Source organism: Schistocerca serialis, chromosome 10 (assembly GCF_023864345.2).
Source record: "Schistocerca serialis cubense isolate TAMUIC-IGC-003099 chromosome 10, iqSchSeri2.2, whole genome shotgun sequence".
Lineage (NCBI taxonomy): Eukaryota > Metazoa > Arthropoda > Insecta > Orthoptera > Acrididae > Schistocerca > Schistocerca serialis.
Window position 1 is genome coordinate 142,099,625 of NC_064647.1, and position 19,634 is coordinate 142,119,258.

At 41.1% G+C, this 19,634-nt stretch overlaps 1 protein-coding gene across 1 annotated transcript in view; it reads right to left on the reverse strand.

Annotated features, from left to right (window-relative positions):
• Positions 1-19,634, reverse strand: part of LOC126424760 (N-alpha-acetyltransferase 30) — an 81,000-nt gene that overhangs the window by 44,937 nt on the left and 16,429 nt on the right. Inside the window, exon 2 of the mRNA XM_050087503.1 lies at positions 5,544-5,667. Within this exon, the coding sequence (XP_049943460.1) occupies positions 5,544-5,667 (124 nt within the window). The remainder of the gene's footprint in view (positions 1-5,543; positions 5,668-19,634) is intronic.

Sequence of the window (19,634 nt, forward strand, 5' to 3'; positions counted from 1 at the left end):
ATAATTGGATTTATAGCACTGGCAAACAGGACAACACTCAGCACAGAGCCCTGGGCACCCCATTTTCTTGGGAAAACACACCTTAAAGGTGCGCGCTGTCATAAATTCAAGAATAAAAAGGGGTAGCTGACCTCTAAAGCTCCAAGACAACGGTGTGCAGAGGATGCCTGTCCTCCAATGTGTAACACATGCTCTCTCCAGATCAAAATATATCGCTACCGTTTGGTGTTTCCTGAGAAAATTGTTCATAATATAAGTCGAGAGAGCAACAAGATGGTCAACTGCAGAATGATGCTTTCGGAAACTGTATTGGTCACGTGTTAAAAGGTTTCAGGACTCCAGCTACCAGCCTAAACGGCATTTCACCATGCACTCCAAAACCTTACATACACTACTCATGAGAGATATGGGATTATAAATAGAGGGGAGATGTTTATTCTTTCCGGGTTTCGGAACAGGAATGACGATAGCTCCCCGCCATCTTCTGTGAAAGGTACTGTTGGTCCAAATTCGATTATACGGGCGAATGAGGTAACGCAGATTACGGTATGATAAATGCAGCAACATTTGGACGTGGATGAAATCCAGTCCTGGGGCCAGAAGAGCGAGAGGAAGAGAGTGCGTGTTGGAGTTCCCGCATACAGAAAACAGTTTTATAGCTTTCGCAATTTTGAGAGGAGAAAGCAAGAAGTCGCACTTCCACTGCACATTTCTTTGGGATAAAGGCTGGCAGGTAATTTGAAGAGCTTGAAATCTCAGCAAAGTATTGACCCAATAAGTTAGAAATTGCGACTGGGTCCACTAAGGTATCATGCACGACAGTGAGCCCAGAGATTGGAGAGAAACTAGACATACCGGATAACCGTCGAATTCAACTCCAAACTACAGATGAGGGAGTGAAGGAATTAGAGGAGTTGGTAAATAAGTCTAAGCTTGCCTTCTTACGATAGCGGATGATGTGACGGCATTGCGCACGTAACTGCTTATAGTGAATACAATTGGCCAATGTAAGATGATGGTAGAAAATGCGAAGAGCACATCTCCACTCGCGTATTGCGTCACAGCACGTCTCGTTCCACCAAGGAAATGGGGGGCACTGGGGCAAAGGGGAGGTACGAGGTATTGAACATTCTGCGGCTGTAAGAATAACTTCCGTAACATGGGTGACCTGATCATCGATGCTAGGAAAGTGACGGTCATCGAATGCCGCTAGAGAGGAGAAAAGTGTCCAATTGGTTTGGGAAAACTTCTAGCACTTCGTGTGCATAGATGGCAGTTGTGGCTGTGATCGAAGGACACAAGGAAAATGGTCACTCGAGTGTGAATCAGCAAGAGTGAACCATTCAAAGTGTTTAGCTAGTGGAACATTACTGACTGAAAGGTCCAAATGAGAGAAGTTTGACATGGCGGCAGACGAAAATGTACGTTCCCCAGTGTTCAGGCAAACAAGATCCGCTTGATGGAAGAGTTCAATCAATAGGGAGCCTCGTGGACAAGGATGCTGAGATCCTCAAAGCGGGTGGTGGGTATTGAAGTCGCCAACCAGGACAGCTTGGAAGGAACTGTTTAAGGGGACTGGGTGATAATGGATAGTATCATAGGGAAGAACCACAAGTCCCTCGTGTGCCAGAGTGCCATCAACAGGGGAAGATCAAACCGGACCGATTGGAGATGACAGAAGACAAAGCGATCATGGGGATGTAGCTTTTTTTTGTGAAGACTGAAGATGACCGGGGAGTAGGATCATAAGTGGATTGACAATTCATCCCGATTGGAGTAAATTCCGTGGATATTCCAATGGATAACTGACATAGGGTGGACAGAAAAGGGGAAAATCTCACCACGGTTGCTGTCAACTCAACGACTGCTGAGAGCCAGCAGCTGATGGCATGAAACAGCATTCAGCCAAAGGCAGAAGATCCCGATCCGTAGGTTGTTCGCAGCTCCTGCCACCAGTGATCGACTGGTGGATCGGCTGCCAGCAACACGGAAGATGGCCGAGGGCGGCTACCGCTGGGTGGTGGAGACACGCCTTGGAGAGGAACTTTAGTTTCTTTTGAGCCTTCTTGGAAGGAGGACGGTGAGAGGAGGGAGGAATGGACGGTTGGGATGTCAGGGTACGTAAAAAAAATCTTCGCAAGTAGGCTCTTTTTTTTGGAAGACCAGGCATCCGATTTTGGGGCCCATGATTTAGCAGGAGCCGATGAAGGGTGAGCCTGAGAGTGAGCAGGCAATACTTAGGTGGCAAAAACTTCAAGAGCGCCATCGAAGTCGGAAGAGAGGTCAAACACATCCTCAATGGGTTGGCGGGAGACTACTTCGACTTAGGAATACAAAAGCTGGAGCACCTTCTTCAAAAGTGTGCCGAAAAAAATTGAGAATATGTTGAAAAATAGACAAAAGTGTAAGCTTTTCAACTATGTATAAATTAATAACAATAAACAATGTTTTGTTATCACACATGAACAAAATGGAAATGGCATTCCATTTAACCAAAAACATCCACAACAGAAGATCAGTATGATTCAATGCAAAGTTAAGGCATTACTGCAGTGTTATCTGTCCGGAGGTCTTAAACGCTTCTGAATGCTTAGTAATGAACAAAAAAGTCATAATCAAAACACTGGAGGCCAAGGAAAGGAAGATTTTAAGAAAGATCTTACGTTCCATCAAAGAGAATGGGGAATACAGAAGACGTCATAATCATGAACTGTATTCTCATATAATCAATACCATCCAGAAAAAAAAAAAAAGGATTATGTTTTATAGACATATGCCCCAATGAGCCCTGGAAGAGTCACTAATCGTATGATCACCTACTTTCAGGAGAAGAAAACAAAATGGGCCTGGTTCACAGAGGTGGAGAAAGATCTTAAAGAAGTGGGGATCACCCATGATGACATCTTAGAGCATATCCCACTCAAGGAGAAACTTATGGCATGGCAGGATTTCCAAGAAAAGCAAAAACTAAAAACAGGAAAGGCTTGGAGCTAAGAGAGGAAGGAGCAACACCAAGAACGAATGCGGGAGCACTGGGCAAACATCAGAACACTTAAAGCTAGACAGTTGAAATAACAAGGTACAAAGATGGTCTATACGAAATGAATGAATGAAACAATGTTTTCTATTTGTAAAAAGTATGGGAACCTTACTTTTGGTACAACTCTCATATCATAAAAATTTCAGCCATCTGCTGGAATCCTTGGTTGGGTTTTGGTCTGCTGGTGAGGGCAAAAATATAGTTAAAAAAACTTTAGTGTTTTCCGTGGAACCGCCACTGAACTCATGGTGCCTTCACAAGTCCCATAAAGCCCACTATAGACCAAAAGAACCAACCGAATTGCTCAATCTGTGTAAGCAGGAGGAAGTGTGTAATAATCATACTTTGGCCCTGTATTGTACAATCCTTCTGTTGGATATACAAATGGTCCAAAATCTAAGGCCTATCCAGAGCACGTGACCCTATCTTTTCATCACCAACAAAAGCAGAGGTGTGAGCACCAGAAAATCCCATTTTTATGCATCGTGTTTCAGAACGTATTTGTAAGTATGATGTCACATATATACGAATTAATAAAACACTACACAAATTGTGAAAGGGTATATGAATAATCAATACATTAGAGAGAGAATTTCTAAACTACTGCAAGAAACTCTTGTACAGAAAAGGAGTGTACAGAAGAAGAATGGCTCACAAGGAAACCTTTTCAAATTTGTTTTCAATGCTTACAGTTTATCAACTGATTTTTTCCAGTTCTGCTGGAGGGCTATTGAAAATGAAACTTGCTGCATGGTGAACACCTTTCTGTGCAGTGCTTAAGGAAGTTTTAACCAAGTGTATATTGTTTAAGCATTTAGTTTTCACTGAATGTATGTCGCATATTTTTCAGAATGAGTCAATATTGTCAACAACAAATCTCGTGATGCAATATAAGTACAGGGACGGCAGCATTAGAATTCCGAGACAAACGCACAACAGCTTACACGGAGGTCGTGAACTGACACTTCAGATTAGTCTGACTGCCCTTTGCTGGGCTAAAAATATCCTTGGTGAGTGTAAAAAGTTACCCCAAAATATACTACCATACAAGATAACAGAGTGAAAGTAATCCAAGTAAACAAGCCTTCACGACCAGTGTCGGAAATAGTAAACATTATTCATATAGGGAACATAACAGTGTTTACTTTCTGAATAAGATCTTTCACATGATATTTCCAAGAAATCTTTCCATTTACCCTCAGTCCTAAGATTTTAAATTGGTTGACTTCACTGACCATGTTTGGACAGAAAATTTCACTTTTCCAAGTTCTTCATGTTATAAGCAATACGCACTGTGCTTTGTTGCAGCTAAATGTTGATATGTTTTCTGAAAGATGTGCTGTTGTTACTGACTACCCTATTAGCTACATCATTTATATACTGATTCATGTCTTTCACAATAACAATTGTGTCATTTGAAACAAAAAAAAGTGTTTGAATCATCTGCCTCATTTAGTGGCAGATCGTTGTAGCAATGATCCAGCCGTACACTGTAGCACCCTCCTCTTTACATGACCCGCAGTCATAACAGTATCTAAAAGGAAAGAACAAAATTTGATATTTATGCAGAATATTAAAAATCCTTCTTGGCAGGCATGGGTGTCACACTCTCAGTGAAGTCTTTGTCATTGTTCATGCAAGGCAAAGAGAGGGCATATGCAGTGCCTCTCTCCTAAAAGTCATTAGGCAAGTGATCTCTGATGTTTTGGCAGATATTTACAGTTTCGTTTTTGCTATGTATGGCTGGAGTCACCCCAAACAAATACTGCTCGTCATGTCCTTCATGCATGATGAAGTGTCACTGTAAAGAGTCAGTGCCTCCTGTTACAAACAAAATTACTTCTAAAATGGAATTTTATGTGCCCCTTTGACAGAGTGTATTATCAGGAACAGAAAACACAAAGAATAACCCGTACTCCAGCAGCGATAGCACTGCCCTGGCCCCTGCCGACTGCTACTGCGTGCAGAAGTGCTGCTCAATCACTGCTGGGGTACTGATTATCCTTCATGTTTTACTGATCCTGTTAATACATATCAATAAAACTAATAATGCACTACAAAGGAATGGTACTGTTCTATAAAATGGAAAAGTAAAATTCTGATTTAATAATCATTTTCTTTGTAATAGAGAACAAACTGACACCTTCCATTGATGCTGGGGGTCATATGAAAGAATTGATGAGCAGTATTTGTTTGGGCCAACTCTAACTACACGCTGGAAAAATTAAAATGCCAATATCTGGTGAAACATGAGAGAAAACATGCTCTACAATCCGTAGGACTGACACCCTCTATATCACCCGAGTGCAATGCAACAAACAAATTGTGCTAAAAAATAAAAATAATAATAATCACTCAACCAGTCAGCAATACTGAAAGGAACATTATCTGAAAACTTTTTGCCACAGACCTAACACATGTCAATTAGTACAGTGACAACTGCAGACTAAGCTTATGAAAATCCCAACAAACAAATTGTAAACTGAACAAGGTCTCTGATTACCTATTTTTCTTTTTCTATACTTTTCATCAACGGCAAGCATGGCAATGTATCCTCTCTTGACAACCTTGCGATGTACATCGAGCTTGCAAACAATTGCACCCACACATTTGCCACCGTCCATAGCCTGCAACCAACAGGAAAACTGGTATCAGTGCAATCGAGACACAGCTGGTGAGAAATAAGTCAACAACTGTTTCAAATGTGTTACTATGTATATATCTCTAATCGAAAGGTACTTCTTTCACTTCTACAACTGATGCTTTTCAAATATATTCAGCTACTTCTACATTCTGATGTGCAATAATTACATTTTAAAAACTACAGAAATTCTCAAGAGTGAGCAAAACCCATAATAATTTAAAGTATAACAGGTAGTCCAATGAAAACAAGGCAGATGGAAAAAAATAAGTAAGCTCTTTATCATTTCAAAAGTAACCACCATAAATCTTAATACATTTATCCCACTCTGAGACAAGAAGACTAATGCCTTTATGGAAAAATGTTTGCAATCACATACAGAACTACAATCGTAACCAGGCAGGCATCTACCTCTCTGTCTGAAGCAAATCGATGGCCAAGAATGTCTTTCCCCAAGCTCTGAAAATATAGCAATCACATGGGGAGAGATTGGGACTGTACGGAGAATGTGTACGGCATTCCCAGTGAAACTTCTGCAGCACAGTCAGACAGTGGGCCTGCCTATGTTTTCATCAGTTTGAAGTACGCTGCAGAAGTTTCCTAACATATCTTCCATACAGTCCCAGTCCCTTCCCATGCAATTTCAAAATTTTTGGAGTCAAAAAGAAAGACATTTGTGGCTGTTGATTTGCTTCTGATGCAGAGGTGCACACCTGGGTACAGTTGTGGTTCTGTGGGCAATTGTAAACATTTTCCCAAGAAGGTACTGATCACCCTTTCCTCACAGTAGAACAAATATATTAACAATTATAGCAATTAGTTTTCAAATAATACACAGTTTACTTACTTTTTTTCGTTTGTCTCATTTTCATATGACTGTCTCTTATAAAATACTGAGCTTATAGTCCTAGAGCTCCCTCTCCCAACACAATCAGTCCAAGCTATAGGTTGGAGCATTCAATTAGGCACAGAAGGCAGTTTTTACATTCGGGAATTTATGGCAGTGGGGAAGAAAAAAAGCCATGATGTATAGTTAGCAAATAAGGTTTAGGAATAACAACTGTCTTAAGACAGAGCCAGAGTGCCAGAGAGTGAGGGGGAGACGGTGGGGGAGGGGGGGGAGAGGTGGGGAGAGGGGGGGGGGGGGGAGAGAGAGAGAGAGAGCGGAGGAGGGACTGGGGGAGGGGCAATAATGGCGTGAATAGTAATGTGCAATGATTATTGACTAAAAGTGAAAATTACTTCATTTTGACAAAATTCATAGCACCATGACATAAATTTCCATTTAACTTATTGATACTTTAAAACATTAATACCATATATTACATATACTACATTTGACTCCAGAACAAAATTGCCAGTGAATACTATCATTAAAACAAATAAACAAAACATTTAAAATATGCCCCAATTTGCTAAAAAATCGCACTATTAGTCACAAAGTGACAGATGTTTTACGTGTAAACACACTGTAACCAAGAGACTTGTTACATAAATGCAAAGCTTTCAATGCAATAACAGATGATCACCCAACACAATTGAAGCTATAAACAGGAAAAAATGTGCTTCAATGAGCATAGTTATGGATGAGGTGAAGACAGGAGGAAATATTAATTTCTATAGTTCTGGAACATTGACCTGTTATGGCATGTCGTTCCAAGTTTTGGCACTGTGAACCCTGTACCTGCCCTATGGCATCCCTACAAGCGCTTGCCCAATGGCATACCTTAAGAACATGGCCAAATCAGGAACTTATGCCAGTTACACCATAAACATCCATTTCATTGTTGTGGTCTGTCTGTTAATGATGCTTCCTATGTAAGGAACTTATCAATAATAGTGTATTATCTCTGGCCACATTATTTTAGTTAACTTCTTGTGAGCAATCTGTTTCAAAGCTGCAACTTTATTGTCACTGTCATAGTTTATCACCTGACTTAAGCCAAAATGTGGCATAAATGAAAATCATTTACAATAAACAAATGTCACATGGACCCCAGCCCCGCGCAAACTTTTTGATTTCATGCCACCGTGGCAGCCTGTGTGTCAGTTTAGCTTCTTGCTTTATTAAGCAGTACTGATTTGGCTTCACAAGACTGAGTGAACCCCGTTTCAGATGTTCCCACCATGGAAAAATCCTAGGTGGTGTCCAAGAACTGAACCCAAGATGTAAGCAATGTTAACCATTAGAGTGTGGAGGTAGCCCACGCATCTTGGCACAGGAACTGATGCAAATGAAAGCCCAAACCATAAATAAGTCCTCAAAAATGACATTGTAGCTCCGAAATACATTGCAACTAAACAATAAATAGTGACAGAGCATCTAGGAAACTAAACACATATCTTTGCTTCTATGTTTGGTTTCCTATACACATCTCTTAAGGATGGTAGTCACTTATTTACTGAAAATGGCCCAATAAGCTGAAAACTAGATCAAAATAAACAAATATTAGCAGAACAAAAACAAAGTTTGTTTTTCAACCTTAAAAAATTTCATGAACATTTGAAAAAATCCTGAGAAATTACTAATTTATTTTTTTTCCTTTCAGAAAACACAAATTTATAAATCTTTATACACAATGGCCTTCTGTCTGTTTTTCCCCACATTTGTGCAATACAATAAGATCTGTTTTTATTTCAGTGAATTTTGGTTCTGCCTGAGTCTCTATTATGTTGCCTGCAAAAAGTTTAACATCTGCTAAGTAACAGAATAAGCATAACACTATGTTATCTTCAGCCTCAATATTTTAGTTAATTTCTTGTGCCCAATCTGCTTCTGCACATTCACTGTTGATGTTCTCGTTTATCGACTACATTAAAGCCAGAACATGGTATCAATGAAATCAGTCACATTTTTTATAGAAATCCCTGCCAGTTTACCACACTTAATATGCAGCACATCATGATCACGTGATTTTATGAAAGCAATCTCTTCTTCCCACTCCTCCCCCATTTGATCAAGTGATTTTATGAAAGCAATCTCTTCTTCCCAATCCTCCCTCATTGTATATTCACAAGTATATATCCACATGATTACTCTACAAGTGGCAGCAGGGGAAACACACACACACACACACACACACACACACACACACACAAAAACACACACAGTGTGTGAGCCAGTGGCTCCTTCTCCTGGCAGAAGAGTTGAAGAGGAAAGAAGAGGGGTGAAGGAAAAGAACTGGAGAAGTTTAGGGAAAGGGGTACAGTTCAGAAAAGTCACCCAGAATCCCAGGTCAGGGGAGACTTACTGGACAGGATGAGAAGGAATTGTCAATAATTGATTATTTTCATTGTTATACATGATTACTCTGTGATTCACACTTAAGTGCCTGGCAGAGAGTTCATCAAGCCACCTTTAAGCTACTTCTCTATTGTTCCACTCTCGAACAGTGTGCGGGATTTACTTCCTTGCTTTTCAGGAATGTTATTTCAAGTGTTACTATAAGAGCAAAATTTCAACAACATACTAATTTTGCAAAGTATCTCTCAGCCCCACAAAAAATTCATTATCCAGCTGTATGCTTCTTTCTCTTAGACTATGAAGTCTATTACAACACATCATTACTGTTATAAAATCACATGGCAGAAAATCCATGATATCGTAACTGTTCTTTAAGTGACATGGGTCACCACCAACTTTATGAGACAACACCCGCTAAACAAATTAAAAATATTGGACACAATGGCAAATTTCAGATTTAAAACTTACTAATTCCTAATGGCGAGACACTCTTAAGATGTGAGTCACTTATTCTGGACTGAGTAAGTTTCTGCTTGTAGCACCTTCTGCGTTTCTTCGCCTTCTTTGACTAGAATTCCAAAGAAACTAACAGAATGAATAGTTTAGTCACTACTCCTCAGAAGCAATATTATTTTGAACCTTTAATTTAATTAAACCAGCAACATGTTACAGTCTTCACCAGAAACATCAAGATTAAATTCAAATCGTGAATTACAATCTCACAAAAGCAAAGATTATTTTGTGATAGGAAGCTGTTTTTAATTGCACAAATAATCAAACGTGTTCATTAATTCAGAAAATTTCAATGGCTAGGCCACAGCAGTCCATCCTTTACGTGAATAAAGAGCAAGGCTACAGGCTATGCAATAAAACAGGTTTATATGCAAAGTAACAGCTATTTTAAAAGGATATTATGGTTGACACAGTTTGGTAGCTTCAACAATCAAATGTCTAGCTGCCTAAAAACAGAGAAAGGGATGTTCACATTTATAAGAAAGATATGTTTCCACAGCATTACTTCTAAAATATTCTGGAAAAATCTAAAGCCTATGCTTGGAAACTAAATATATAAACTCATGTCAGGTTTAGTTGTCACATGCTGCTGGATGCCTCGGCACCTGAATTGTTCCTCAGAATGCTGCCTGATTTAGCTGCTGGTATTAAATAAAACACTGTGGAGAAATGCCTACTTCAAAACATATGTGATGAAATCAATCCAGCATAATGTTCAACTGTATACATGCTTGTCTTCTACTGTGATTGGTGGTTTTTCACTGCACTGTGTTAAGGGAAATGAGACATGCACAATTCTGAAAGTATGGTTCTATCACTGCACCAGCCATCATAACTGTATCGAAGGCACATGTCCCAGTTAGCTCAATCTGGATGTATGTTTATTCCACAGAGTAATAGTTCTACAAAGGTCTCTCAACCCATGAAAATCTGATAATGCCCTACAGAGGTGAAATCCATCATTAAAGCAGTATTTTTGCAACTGAGACTGTTTTATTCAAAAATACATTGAAAGCAAGTAGGAATCTGTCACTCAGTTTGAATAAAGCAAATATGAAGATTATTTTCAAGTAAACTGGGAGATAACAGGAGGGCACAGAAAACTATATGCACAAACTTGTGCCACGGAGCAAATACAATGCGGAGCTGAAAATCCTAGCAGGTTGAAACAATGTAAAGCACTGAGAGTCGAACCAAGGCTCTTTCCTTTTGTGGGTAATGTTCTTGCTGAATCAACTAGCAAGTCACAAGTCAAAGTCCATCTTAAAACTCCAATCTGCCAGAAACTCTTGCCCATTTATCTGATTTTTGATAAGTGTCCTTTTGTATTTATAAAACTGGTTGCTTAATACATGCATTACACAATTTATCAACAGCCATTTCATTTGAGAAAACTAATAAATCATGAGAGGAAATCACTAGCCAGTACTTGCCTTCAGAGGTATACCACCCCATGCTGACAGGAAGCCAGTGAATATGAAGGTTGGAGGACAGAGAGAGAGAGAGAGAGAGAGAGAGAGAGAGAGAGAGAGAGAGAGAGAGAGAGAGAGAGAGGGGGGGGGGGGGGGGAGGTTATATTGGTAAGCACTGTATCAGCTTCAGTCCAGAACTAAGGACAGAGTAAGAAGTAAAGATAGATCAGGGGGAAGAGAAATGAATACTGCAATTTAAAATTAGGACAGAGGAAAAAGAAGTTAGTCAAGTTCAAGAGGGTGTCAGGATGCAGTATACCAGACTCTTCCACTGCATGCTGCTGTTGGCAATTTGTTTGTGTCAGTTGCAGCCAATTGAGTGATATGCTGAAGCCAATGAGAATCACTGAATCTAACGGTTCCTTTTGGTGGATTATACAAACTGATATGGGAATTGGAGTGATGGAAGCTAAAGGAACCAAACTATGAGGCCATCAGTCCATCAATCCTGTATGTGTCAACTGGAAAAAGTCCTCAGAGAGGAATGACACACACGACAAATCCTGATGAATCCAACTAAACCGAAAATTAATAAAACCAAGAGATAGAAGCAAGCAGAAATGAGAGAGGGGTAAGAGGGTGAAGTCGGGCAAGTTGCTCCATCCACAAAGCAGCTAGAGACCCCCAGAGTATGCTGTGCGATGGAAGATGCACCCTCTGCATCTGACCGGTGTTTTGTCACCCTGGATTATCACAAGAAAACTATCAATTCAGATAAGTTGACAAAATGAGACAGTAAATTAACAAGAGAAGGAAAAAAATAATAAGTATTAAAAGATTAGGAAGGACAGGAGCCAGGCTAGACCACCGAGCAAGGGTAACCATGGGCCCCCCGGGTTGGAGCAGGTGACGGGGCACCCCTCCAGTACCTCAGCGGTCAATGATGCCAATGTGCCTTACCTCACAGACAGGAGTAGAAATCACCTTCACAGATCAAATGTAAAACTAAGTCAGCTGCTTTAGCATTGTCTACTAGCAGCAGAGGTAATGTCTCTTCAAGTTTAAGGTTTCGTCATAAGGTGGCCAAATTGGGGCAATCCAATATGATGTGGGCCTCCACCAGATGGGCACCACACCGTCAGCGCAGTGGTTTCTCACATCGTAGGATGTGGTTGCAAGTCAGCCAAGTGCAGACAATACGATGCTGACAGAATGGTAGAGTCTCTCCAAGAAGCTCAAAGGAAAGACTGCTACATGGTCACGGTCCTCTTTGTTGCTCGCAGTTCGTTCCCAGAAACCGAAGCACATCAGTCCGTGTTCCAAGCCTCCAACAACTGACGGTGTAGATATGATTGAAGGTTCTGGCAACCACATCTCAAAAGTCAGTGTTCTGGAGCCAACTTGGCCAACATTTTTGATCCCTGTGATCCCGATGTGACCTGGGGTACAAAGACCACCGACTGTCCAGCTTGATTGAAGTCAGAGCGGAGATCCTGGAGAGTCACAAGCAACAGATGTCAAGGATAGCAACAGTTGACAGCCCTAAGATTACACAGGGAATCACTGTCGATTAAGAATGTCTCAGTTGTGTAAGAACAAACATGATAAGGGCTCAAGCAATGGCCAACAATTGTGCAGTGAATACACTGCATCTGGCAGAGAGCGTAGTTCCCGGCACCTCGCGCATCTGTGGACAAAACAGGTTCGTCTATCAAACATGGAGCTATCACTGTACACCACTTTTGCACCCACAAATGCATCGAGAACAGTCAGGAATAGCCTGCAATAAACCACACAGCGAAGAGTCTTCAGGTCCAAAGGATAGGTCGAGACAGATTTGAGGACAGGATACACACTAGATGGGCATATCCAATTGCTCCCCAACAAGAGGTAACAGTGGAAGAAGTTGGCATTCAGAGTAGAGACACTGTATGCGAACTGTAACCGTGACTCCAGTCCTGCATCACTGTTGTGGCAGGTGGCTATCCCAATCTGGAAAAAAGAATAATAGTTTGGATGCTCAGCGAAGCGGTGAATATGTATCACACAGTCGAGCAGCAATTGGTGCCTGATCTGTAATGGAAGGACGCTAGGCTCCAGCTGGCCTAGAAAGCACTTCGTCGCAAGTTATACCCCACAATGGTGTATTGGGTCCAGCATCAGCTGGCTGAAGGTATTCAAGAGCCATATGCCATACTCCCATAACTAAGACAAGACAAGAACAGAGCTTTGTAAGCTTACAGAAGTGTAGAGCAGTCTGGACCCCAGTTGGTGTTACTGAGACAGCAAAGAGTATTACGGCGTGACCAGCACATTTTCACTCAAGTTGGCAAAGTCAAGTCACATCAACCGGGCATTGAAGACCAGTTCCAAAGAGTAATACAACTCCACTACATTAAATAATTGTTGGTTAAGGTAAATTTGCGGTGGCAGAAGGATAATATGATGGAGCCAGAAGCACATGACTCATGCCTTTGTGGCTGGAAACCAGAAGCGATGGGTGAAAGCTATAAGGACTTTGACAAAAATGATCAAGAAGCGAGATGGATGGATGGATGGATGAAAGGAAGGAAGGAAATAAGATTAGTGTTTAACGTATTGCCAATATCAAGGTCTTTAGAGACAGCAGTGAGATATAAAGTGAAGTTACACTTATTTGGAAAGCTATTGTTTAAATAACAAGAAAACAAGAAAGAATTAGTATTATTATATTTAGGTTTTTTGACATGAATATCTAAGAAATGGGAACTGACGTGTGGCCTCTGACATTATGTGATTAATCTCTCTCTCTCTCTCTCTCTCTCTCTCTCTCTCTCTCTCTCTCTCTCTCCCCCCCCCCCCCCCCCCCTTTACATAATCCTTTTGTAATTTGAAGAAGACAATGATAAGGTGCTGACACCGGGCAAAATCTGACCAGATAGCAGATTCCAGGAAGACCAAATTGTGAGGAGCAGAACTGCCTTTCTGAAAACTGCCACGGTACAGAGCCAAAAGACCTCGAGACACAAAGTACCAACACAGCTGCTGGCTCACCATATGTTCCAGCAACTTGCAGGGAACATTAGTGAGACTAACTGGATGACAGCTCTCCATCTCAAGGGAGTGTTTACTTGGTTTCAGACCGGGATGATCACACTTTCTCACAACTGAGACGGGAACTCATCCTCGTGCCAGGTACAGTTGAAAATGGCAAGGATGATTCAGTATCCGCTGATAGGTCTTCGAGCATTTGGCTGTGAATGCAGTCTGATCCTGGAGCCACACATAAGGGCAAAGGACTAGAGCACTGAGGTATTCCCAATTACTGAATGAAGTATTATACAGCTCTAGGTGATACAGTGAAAGGTAATCAAGCATAATGCAGAGCAAAATGTTTGGCGACAGCATTTTGGTCTTAAGACAACATCAATCAGGGTGACATCAGATACACTTGTGGGGGACTATGACCATAAAGGCATCAAACCTTCGTCTAAACCTGCAAAGGAGGGGTACACAGTCCAATGGTAGCAACATACCTTTCCCATCAGTCTTGTTTCCGTCATTTTATTAGGTGGTGGACCAGGCACGAAGCCATTTTTCAAGGCAATGGCGTGCTCAATTGATGGGTGCCACTTATGGCATTAGAGAGCCCATCTGAGATTTCTAATGGCCTCGGTGACTTCAGAAGTGCACCAAGGTACTGTGTTGTGACAAGGGGATCCTGAGGAATAGAGGAATTGGCAAGTCTGCTGCCAATTAAATAGCTGCAGTTGTGCTCTGGACAGCCGCATCAATATCTCCATATGGTGGGGTGCGAAGGACAATGGTAGAGGCAAATGCATACCAGTCAGCATTGTTGAGTGCCCATCGAGGTTGATTCCCAAGCGAGTGATGCTGAGAAGGAACACAATGACTGGATAGTGACCACTAGCAATGGACATAGGGGAAAGACCAGGGCTGCAAATGGAAAGATCTATAGCCAAATAAGATCAGCATGCCACACTGAAGTGTGAGGAAGTGTAATAGGGCACTGGTATTCAAAAAAGATCGAGCTCTGTGAGCAACTTTTCAATAGCTTTACCATGGCAAGTGGACACAGATCATCCCACGAAGGGTTGTGGGCATTGAATTCACCCAAAAGGAGGAAAGAGGGGTGGGAGTGCTGAGATGAGAAATCAGTGCAGACAACATGTTCTAAGGTACTTCACCAACCATAAGAAGGCACATATTACAGAGAGTAAAATCCAGAGACATCCACACCCAATCAGCCACAGCCTCCAAAGTAGTATCGACTGCCATGTGTTCTCTGTAGACCGAGTCCAGAATGTCAGAACATTTGTACAAACTCTGCTCAACACACTGCCATAATCAGCTTGATTATTAGAATATCCCCCAGATAGCTGCGGAGGGTCTCCTGGTGGGCAATGCAGAAAGCATGGGAAATGCATAAGAGGTGTCGTAGCTCAGCCAAGTGGTGGAAAAAACTGTTGGAGTTCCATTGGAGGATGACGACGTCGGTATCCAATTGAGGTGTGAGGGAACTGAGGAGGCAGGTTATACTCCAGGGTAACCTGCTCCCACTGGTCATCAGAATATAATACCAATATATGTTGATACTGAAACAGGTTGTGTCTGGGGATCCGGTGCCATAGAGGTCACAAGAAACTCCACCTCATGTACAGATCAGTACATGGGGATCCGATGGCATGGGGATTACTGGGGCCTCCATCTTGGAGGTTATCTTTTTGTCCCTCTACTCCTTGGATGGTTTCAATGTCCACTAGGGCTCATCTGTCCCAGTTTCAGGGAAAGAGGAAACTAGATGTCATCACAGACTGACCTGTAGCATAGCCCAAGACCTAGATTAGAGCAGAATGTGACACTTTTGTTGCAAGTTGGCAAAACCAATGAATGTGGATGAAAGAAAACTTGATGTGCAGACATCCTGACCTTTAGCGAAATCAAGGCCTAGGTTAGGTTGGAATGTGACAATCTGTTTGTGCCCTGGCAAAGCCAATGTATCTAAATACAAAAATAGGATTGGCGTAACAGAATGATGTCCAGCATAGCCCAAGATATACACCCATTGCTGCAATAATCTAATTTTACGTCTTATTTTTGATTGCACTGAAAATCTTGACAATGTGGTTACATTCTAAACTACTAGAAGAAAATACCAGCTAACTTAATTTATGAACTATACAAAATTACAAATGAACACTCTCATTGGCTACCAACATTTGACTGAAGACTCGTGTTCACTTCCTGTCATCCATCATATCAACAATTACCAACAGCAGCAAGCAACAGAAAAGCTACAGTACACAGTAAGTGCAGTTTCATGCAAGCGATGTGCCAGAGGGCAAGTTCCTATATTCAGAGATCAGAGAAACTAGTATCGGGTGTATAGCCCATAGCAGATGCTCAGCTTCCTTTAGTCATGCAGTTGAGCATGCTCAGCAACTAAGGACTGGGTATTCCCAAGGTGGACACTTCTTTTATACCCACTCACACACTCTGCCAGTTTAGTGGTGGTCACATCTATGTAAAATGCCCTTGTAGTGGACACAAGTTAGTCAATTAACAACATGCACTATTTCACAGCAGCTCTACTTTTGATATTGTAGGATTTGCCAGTGACAACACCAGAGTAGTTGGTAGCAGGTGGGTGCACGGGGTAGGTTTCACAGTGGGGACAAGTGCACTGGGAGGAACCTTGGGTCAGAATAATTATCTGGGAATGTCAACTGGTTTGGATTAGGATGTTACGGGGGTTATGAGGGTGACAGAAGGCGAAAGTGGGTGGTGTGGGAAGGATATCAGGGAGAATCTCAACCTGCGAAAGTCATATCTCTGGCACAGTGAAATACTGGTGTAATGGAGGCCTGAACTTAACCTCCATTAACACATCCCTCGTTCTTCTTCATTATGTATAAATTACTATTACTTTTCTCTGTCATAATTTTTTACTGCACTATTCATTTCTCATCCTCCTAATCTACCTTTACTTCTCACTCTGTCCTTACCTCTGTACTGAAGCAGGTACAGTTATTCCCAAAGCATCTATGACCTACCCCTCTGACATCTCCCCATTCTCTTTAATCCTCCCCCAAATTATCCCTCCCTCCTGCCCAACAAGGGAACTATTAATTATGAATGCTAGGTAGTTTGCCACTTTCATGTGTGTCTTTCAGCTGCATTACATGTTTCAGCTCCTGGAGATAAGTACTGGCGTTACATAATGTTATATTGAATATTCCAAGTACAAAGATGTAACTCTATGGCTGGTTTCATGCAAAATAATTGAGCAACTGATAAAAAGAAAATGTAGCAGAAGGAACTCAGTTATTTAAGAAGACACTGTAGTTTAGATGTTAACAAAATGAAAATACCTTACTTTTACAACTTTATAACCAATATGAATTTTTAAAGGCATTCTTGTGTGTTCAGTGCTGTATTATCGAGTTTTTCCTATGCTGAATGGGAACAGCACCTACTACTACACTTTCTGTACCTGTTACCACAAACTATCCTTAATGTATCATTGTTGTATCATTAGCCCTCCAATTAGTACACATAAGTTTATTTTGACCAATCGCAGCTGTATGTGGAGTCCACACATAATCCTGTTTGCATACTACTTACTTCTATGCTACTTCTCAAAGTCCACAAAGGCTCTTGTTTGTACCTTTCTTGAATAGAACCCTTGGGAGAGGAAATTCAGCAAAGACTGGCTCAATCACAACCTAGTGGACAAAAACAAAATGAATGTCTCTCTTCCTTGTAAAACTTTAAGAGGGACCCTCCATGCTCTAACCTCAAGGTATATGTCGGTAACGCCTGTTGCAAGTGATCACAGAAAAGTTATGATGGCAGCACTGCTGATTTGTATAGCCAGCAACACAACATTTCGTTTCAATCATGGGAGAAATACATATTGCGAATTTAACGTAACAGCTACCTTGCTATCCCATGTGCAGGGTGAATTTTTTGAGAACAATACTTCATCAAGTGGTGGAAATACACTTAAATATGTAATAAATAATTGAGTGCCAAGTTTTCACTTTATACTTCACACTTTGGCATTTCTCTTAATACACTTTGGAGGCAAAATAATTCACAATGAAATTAGCAGCTTCCAGGATGACTTAGATCTCTGCATATGCTCAATATTGGTCCATCATCTCATCCAAGATTTTACATTCACACATGTTGGCTTCACACATTCAAAACAAAACTGTCATCTTTAAAGTTAACATAGACTGCAGATCAGTTTATCACTACAATCTAGATTTAAATTTCAGTTTTGTTAGCTTAGACAACTCTCAACCGAATGATCACATTCCAACTTAATGTAGACCTTGGGTAACATTATAGGTTAGTCTGTCACCACAACATAAATTCCACTTTTGAGGAAATCATTAATAACATCCCAACACAGAAAGTGAAAAGTGCTGTATGTATACATAAAGGATAGAATAGCTGTGTGATACTTGGAATGGTAATGATTTTGGAGACAGAATACATTCCGACAACATTCTTTGTATTGAGATGATGATCAATCCTAGTTACACAGGTCTGGAAAGTTTGTTACAAAAATTATCTTGTCTGACTTTGGCTAGTTCTGCAAACTGTAAGTGATACATGCAACATTAGTATATCAACCTGTACACTGAGGTCTAACAAAATTCCCCTACAAAATATTGTAAAATCTGTGCAAAGAGGACAGTAATTTTATAAAATCATACCCAAAATCCCTCGTGAGTGTGTGGAAGTCACATCCTCTTTTGACTTTTCATAGGAACCACTGAAATAATTGAGACAAGTGATCCAATCCAATGATCCAATCCTGAACCACATTCACAAGCAAACCTTTTCCACACTCAAGATTATCCAGTTCTGTGAACCATTATCATAAGTTGCTGATGATGAGTCTTGAATACCTCACACTGAAGACAATGTACATAAAGGAAAAAGCAGTAGTGATTTACTTACTTACTTTTACACATCTTTTCTGTTATTCAGTTCCCTCACAGCCAACAACACTTTCATTTACTCATTTCCAAATCATTCCCTTTTCTCCTATGCCATCCTTGCCATAATGGTCCCTTGCTCCAACTTTCTGCACCTGCTACATACATCACACCTCTCAAATGGAATCTCTTGCTCTCCAGCACCTGAAGGAGCATGCCAGACATCATCTCCATAAGTTCTCCAACCTTCTGACATTCTACTGCCAACTCGGGGCAGCAGTATCCAACCACTATCCTACCCGCAGTGTTCCTGTCAATCACACCTCGTCAACCATACCTGGCTGACCTTTTCAACTTGACGCCCCCCCCCCTCCCGTCCCACCAAAATGCCCTACCAACCCTTCACCAAATCTAGAGTTGAAACTTTCCCAGAACACTGTTGTTAACTTTTCCACCAAAAGCTTAAGTCTCACAAAATTTTGAGTCCTATCCAAAGGCCTCACCTTTGGTCCTACACCCAAATTTAACCATGTTGGATTTGTCAAAGACTACTATTTTCTCCCGATTTTTCCAATGGAAACACTTCTTTGCCACCAACCCCTCCAACCAAAGCCAATCTCATCCAACACTGAATCCCGTCTCTCCCAGTTCGTATCCCGAGTCACAACTACTTCTCTTTTGAAGGGAAGGTTTCCAAAAAAATCTGTGGCATAGCCGTGGGCACCCGCATACCACCCTACTATGTCAACCTGTTTTTGGGCCATCTAAAGGAAACCTTCCTATTCTCCCAAAATCCAAATCCGTTGTTTGGTTCAGGTTCACTGATGATATT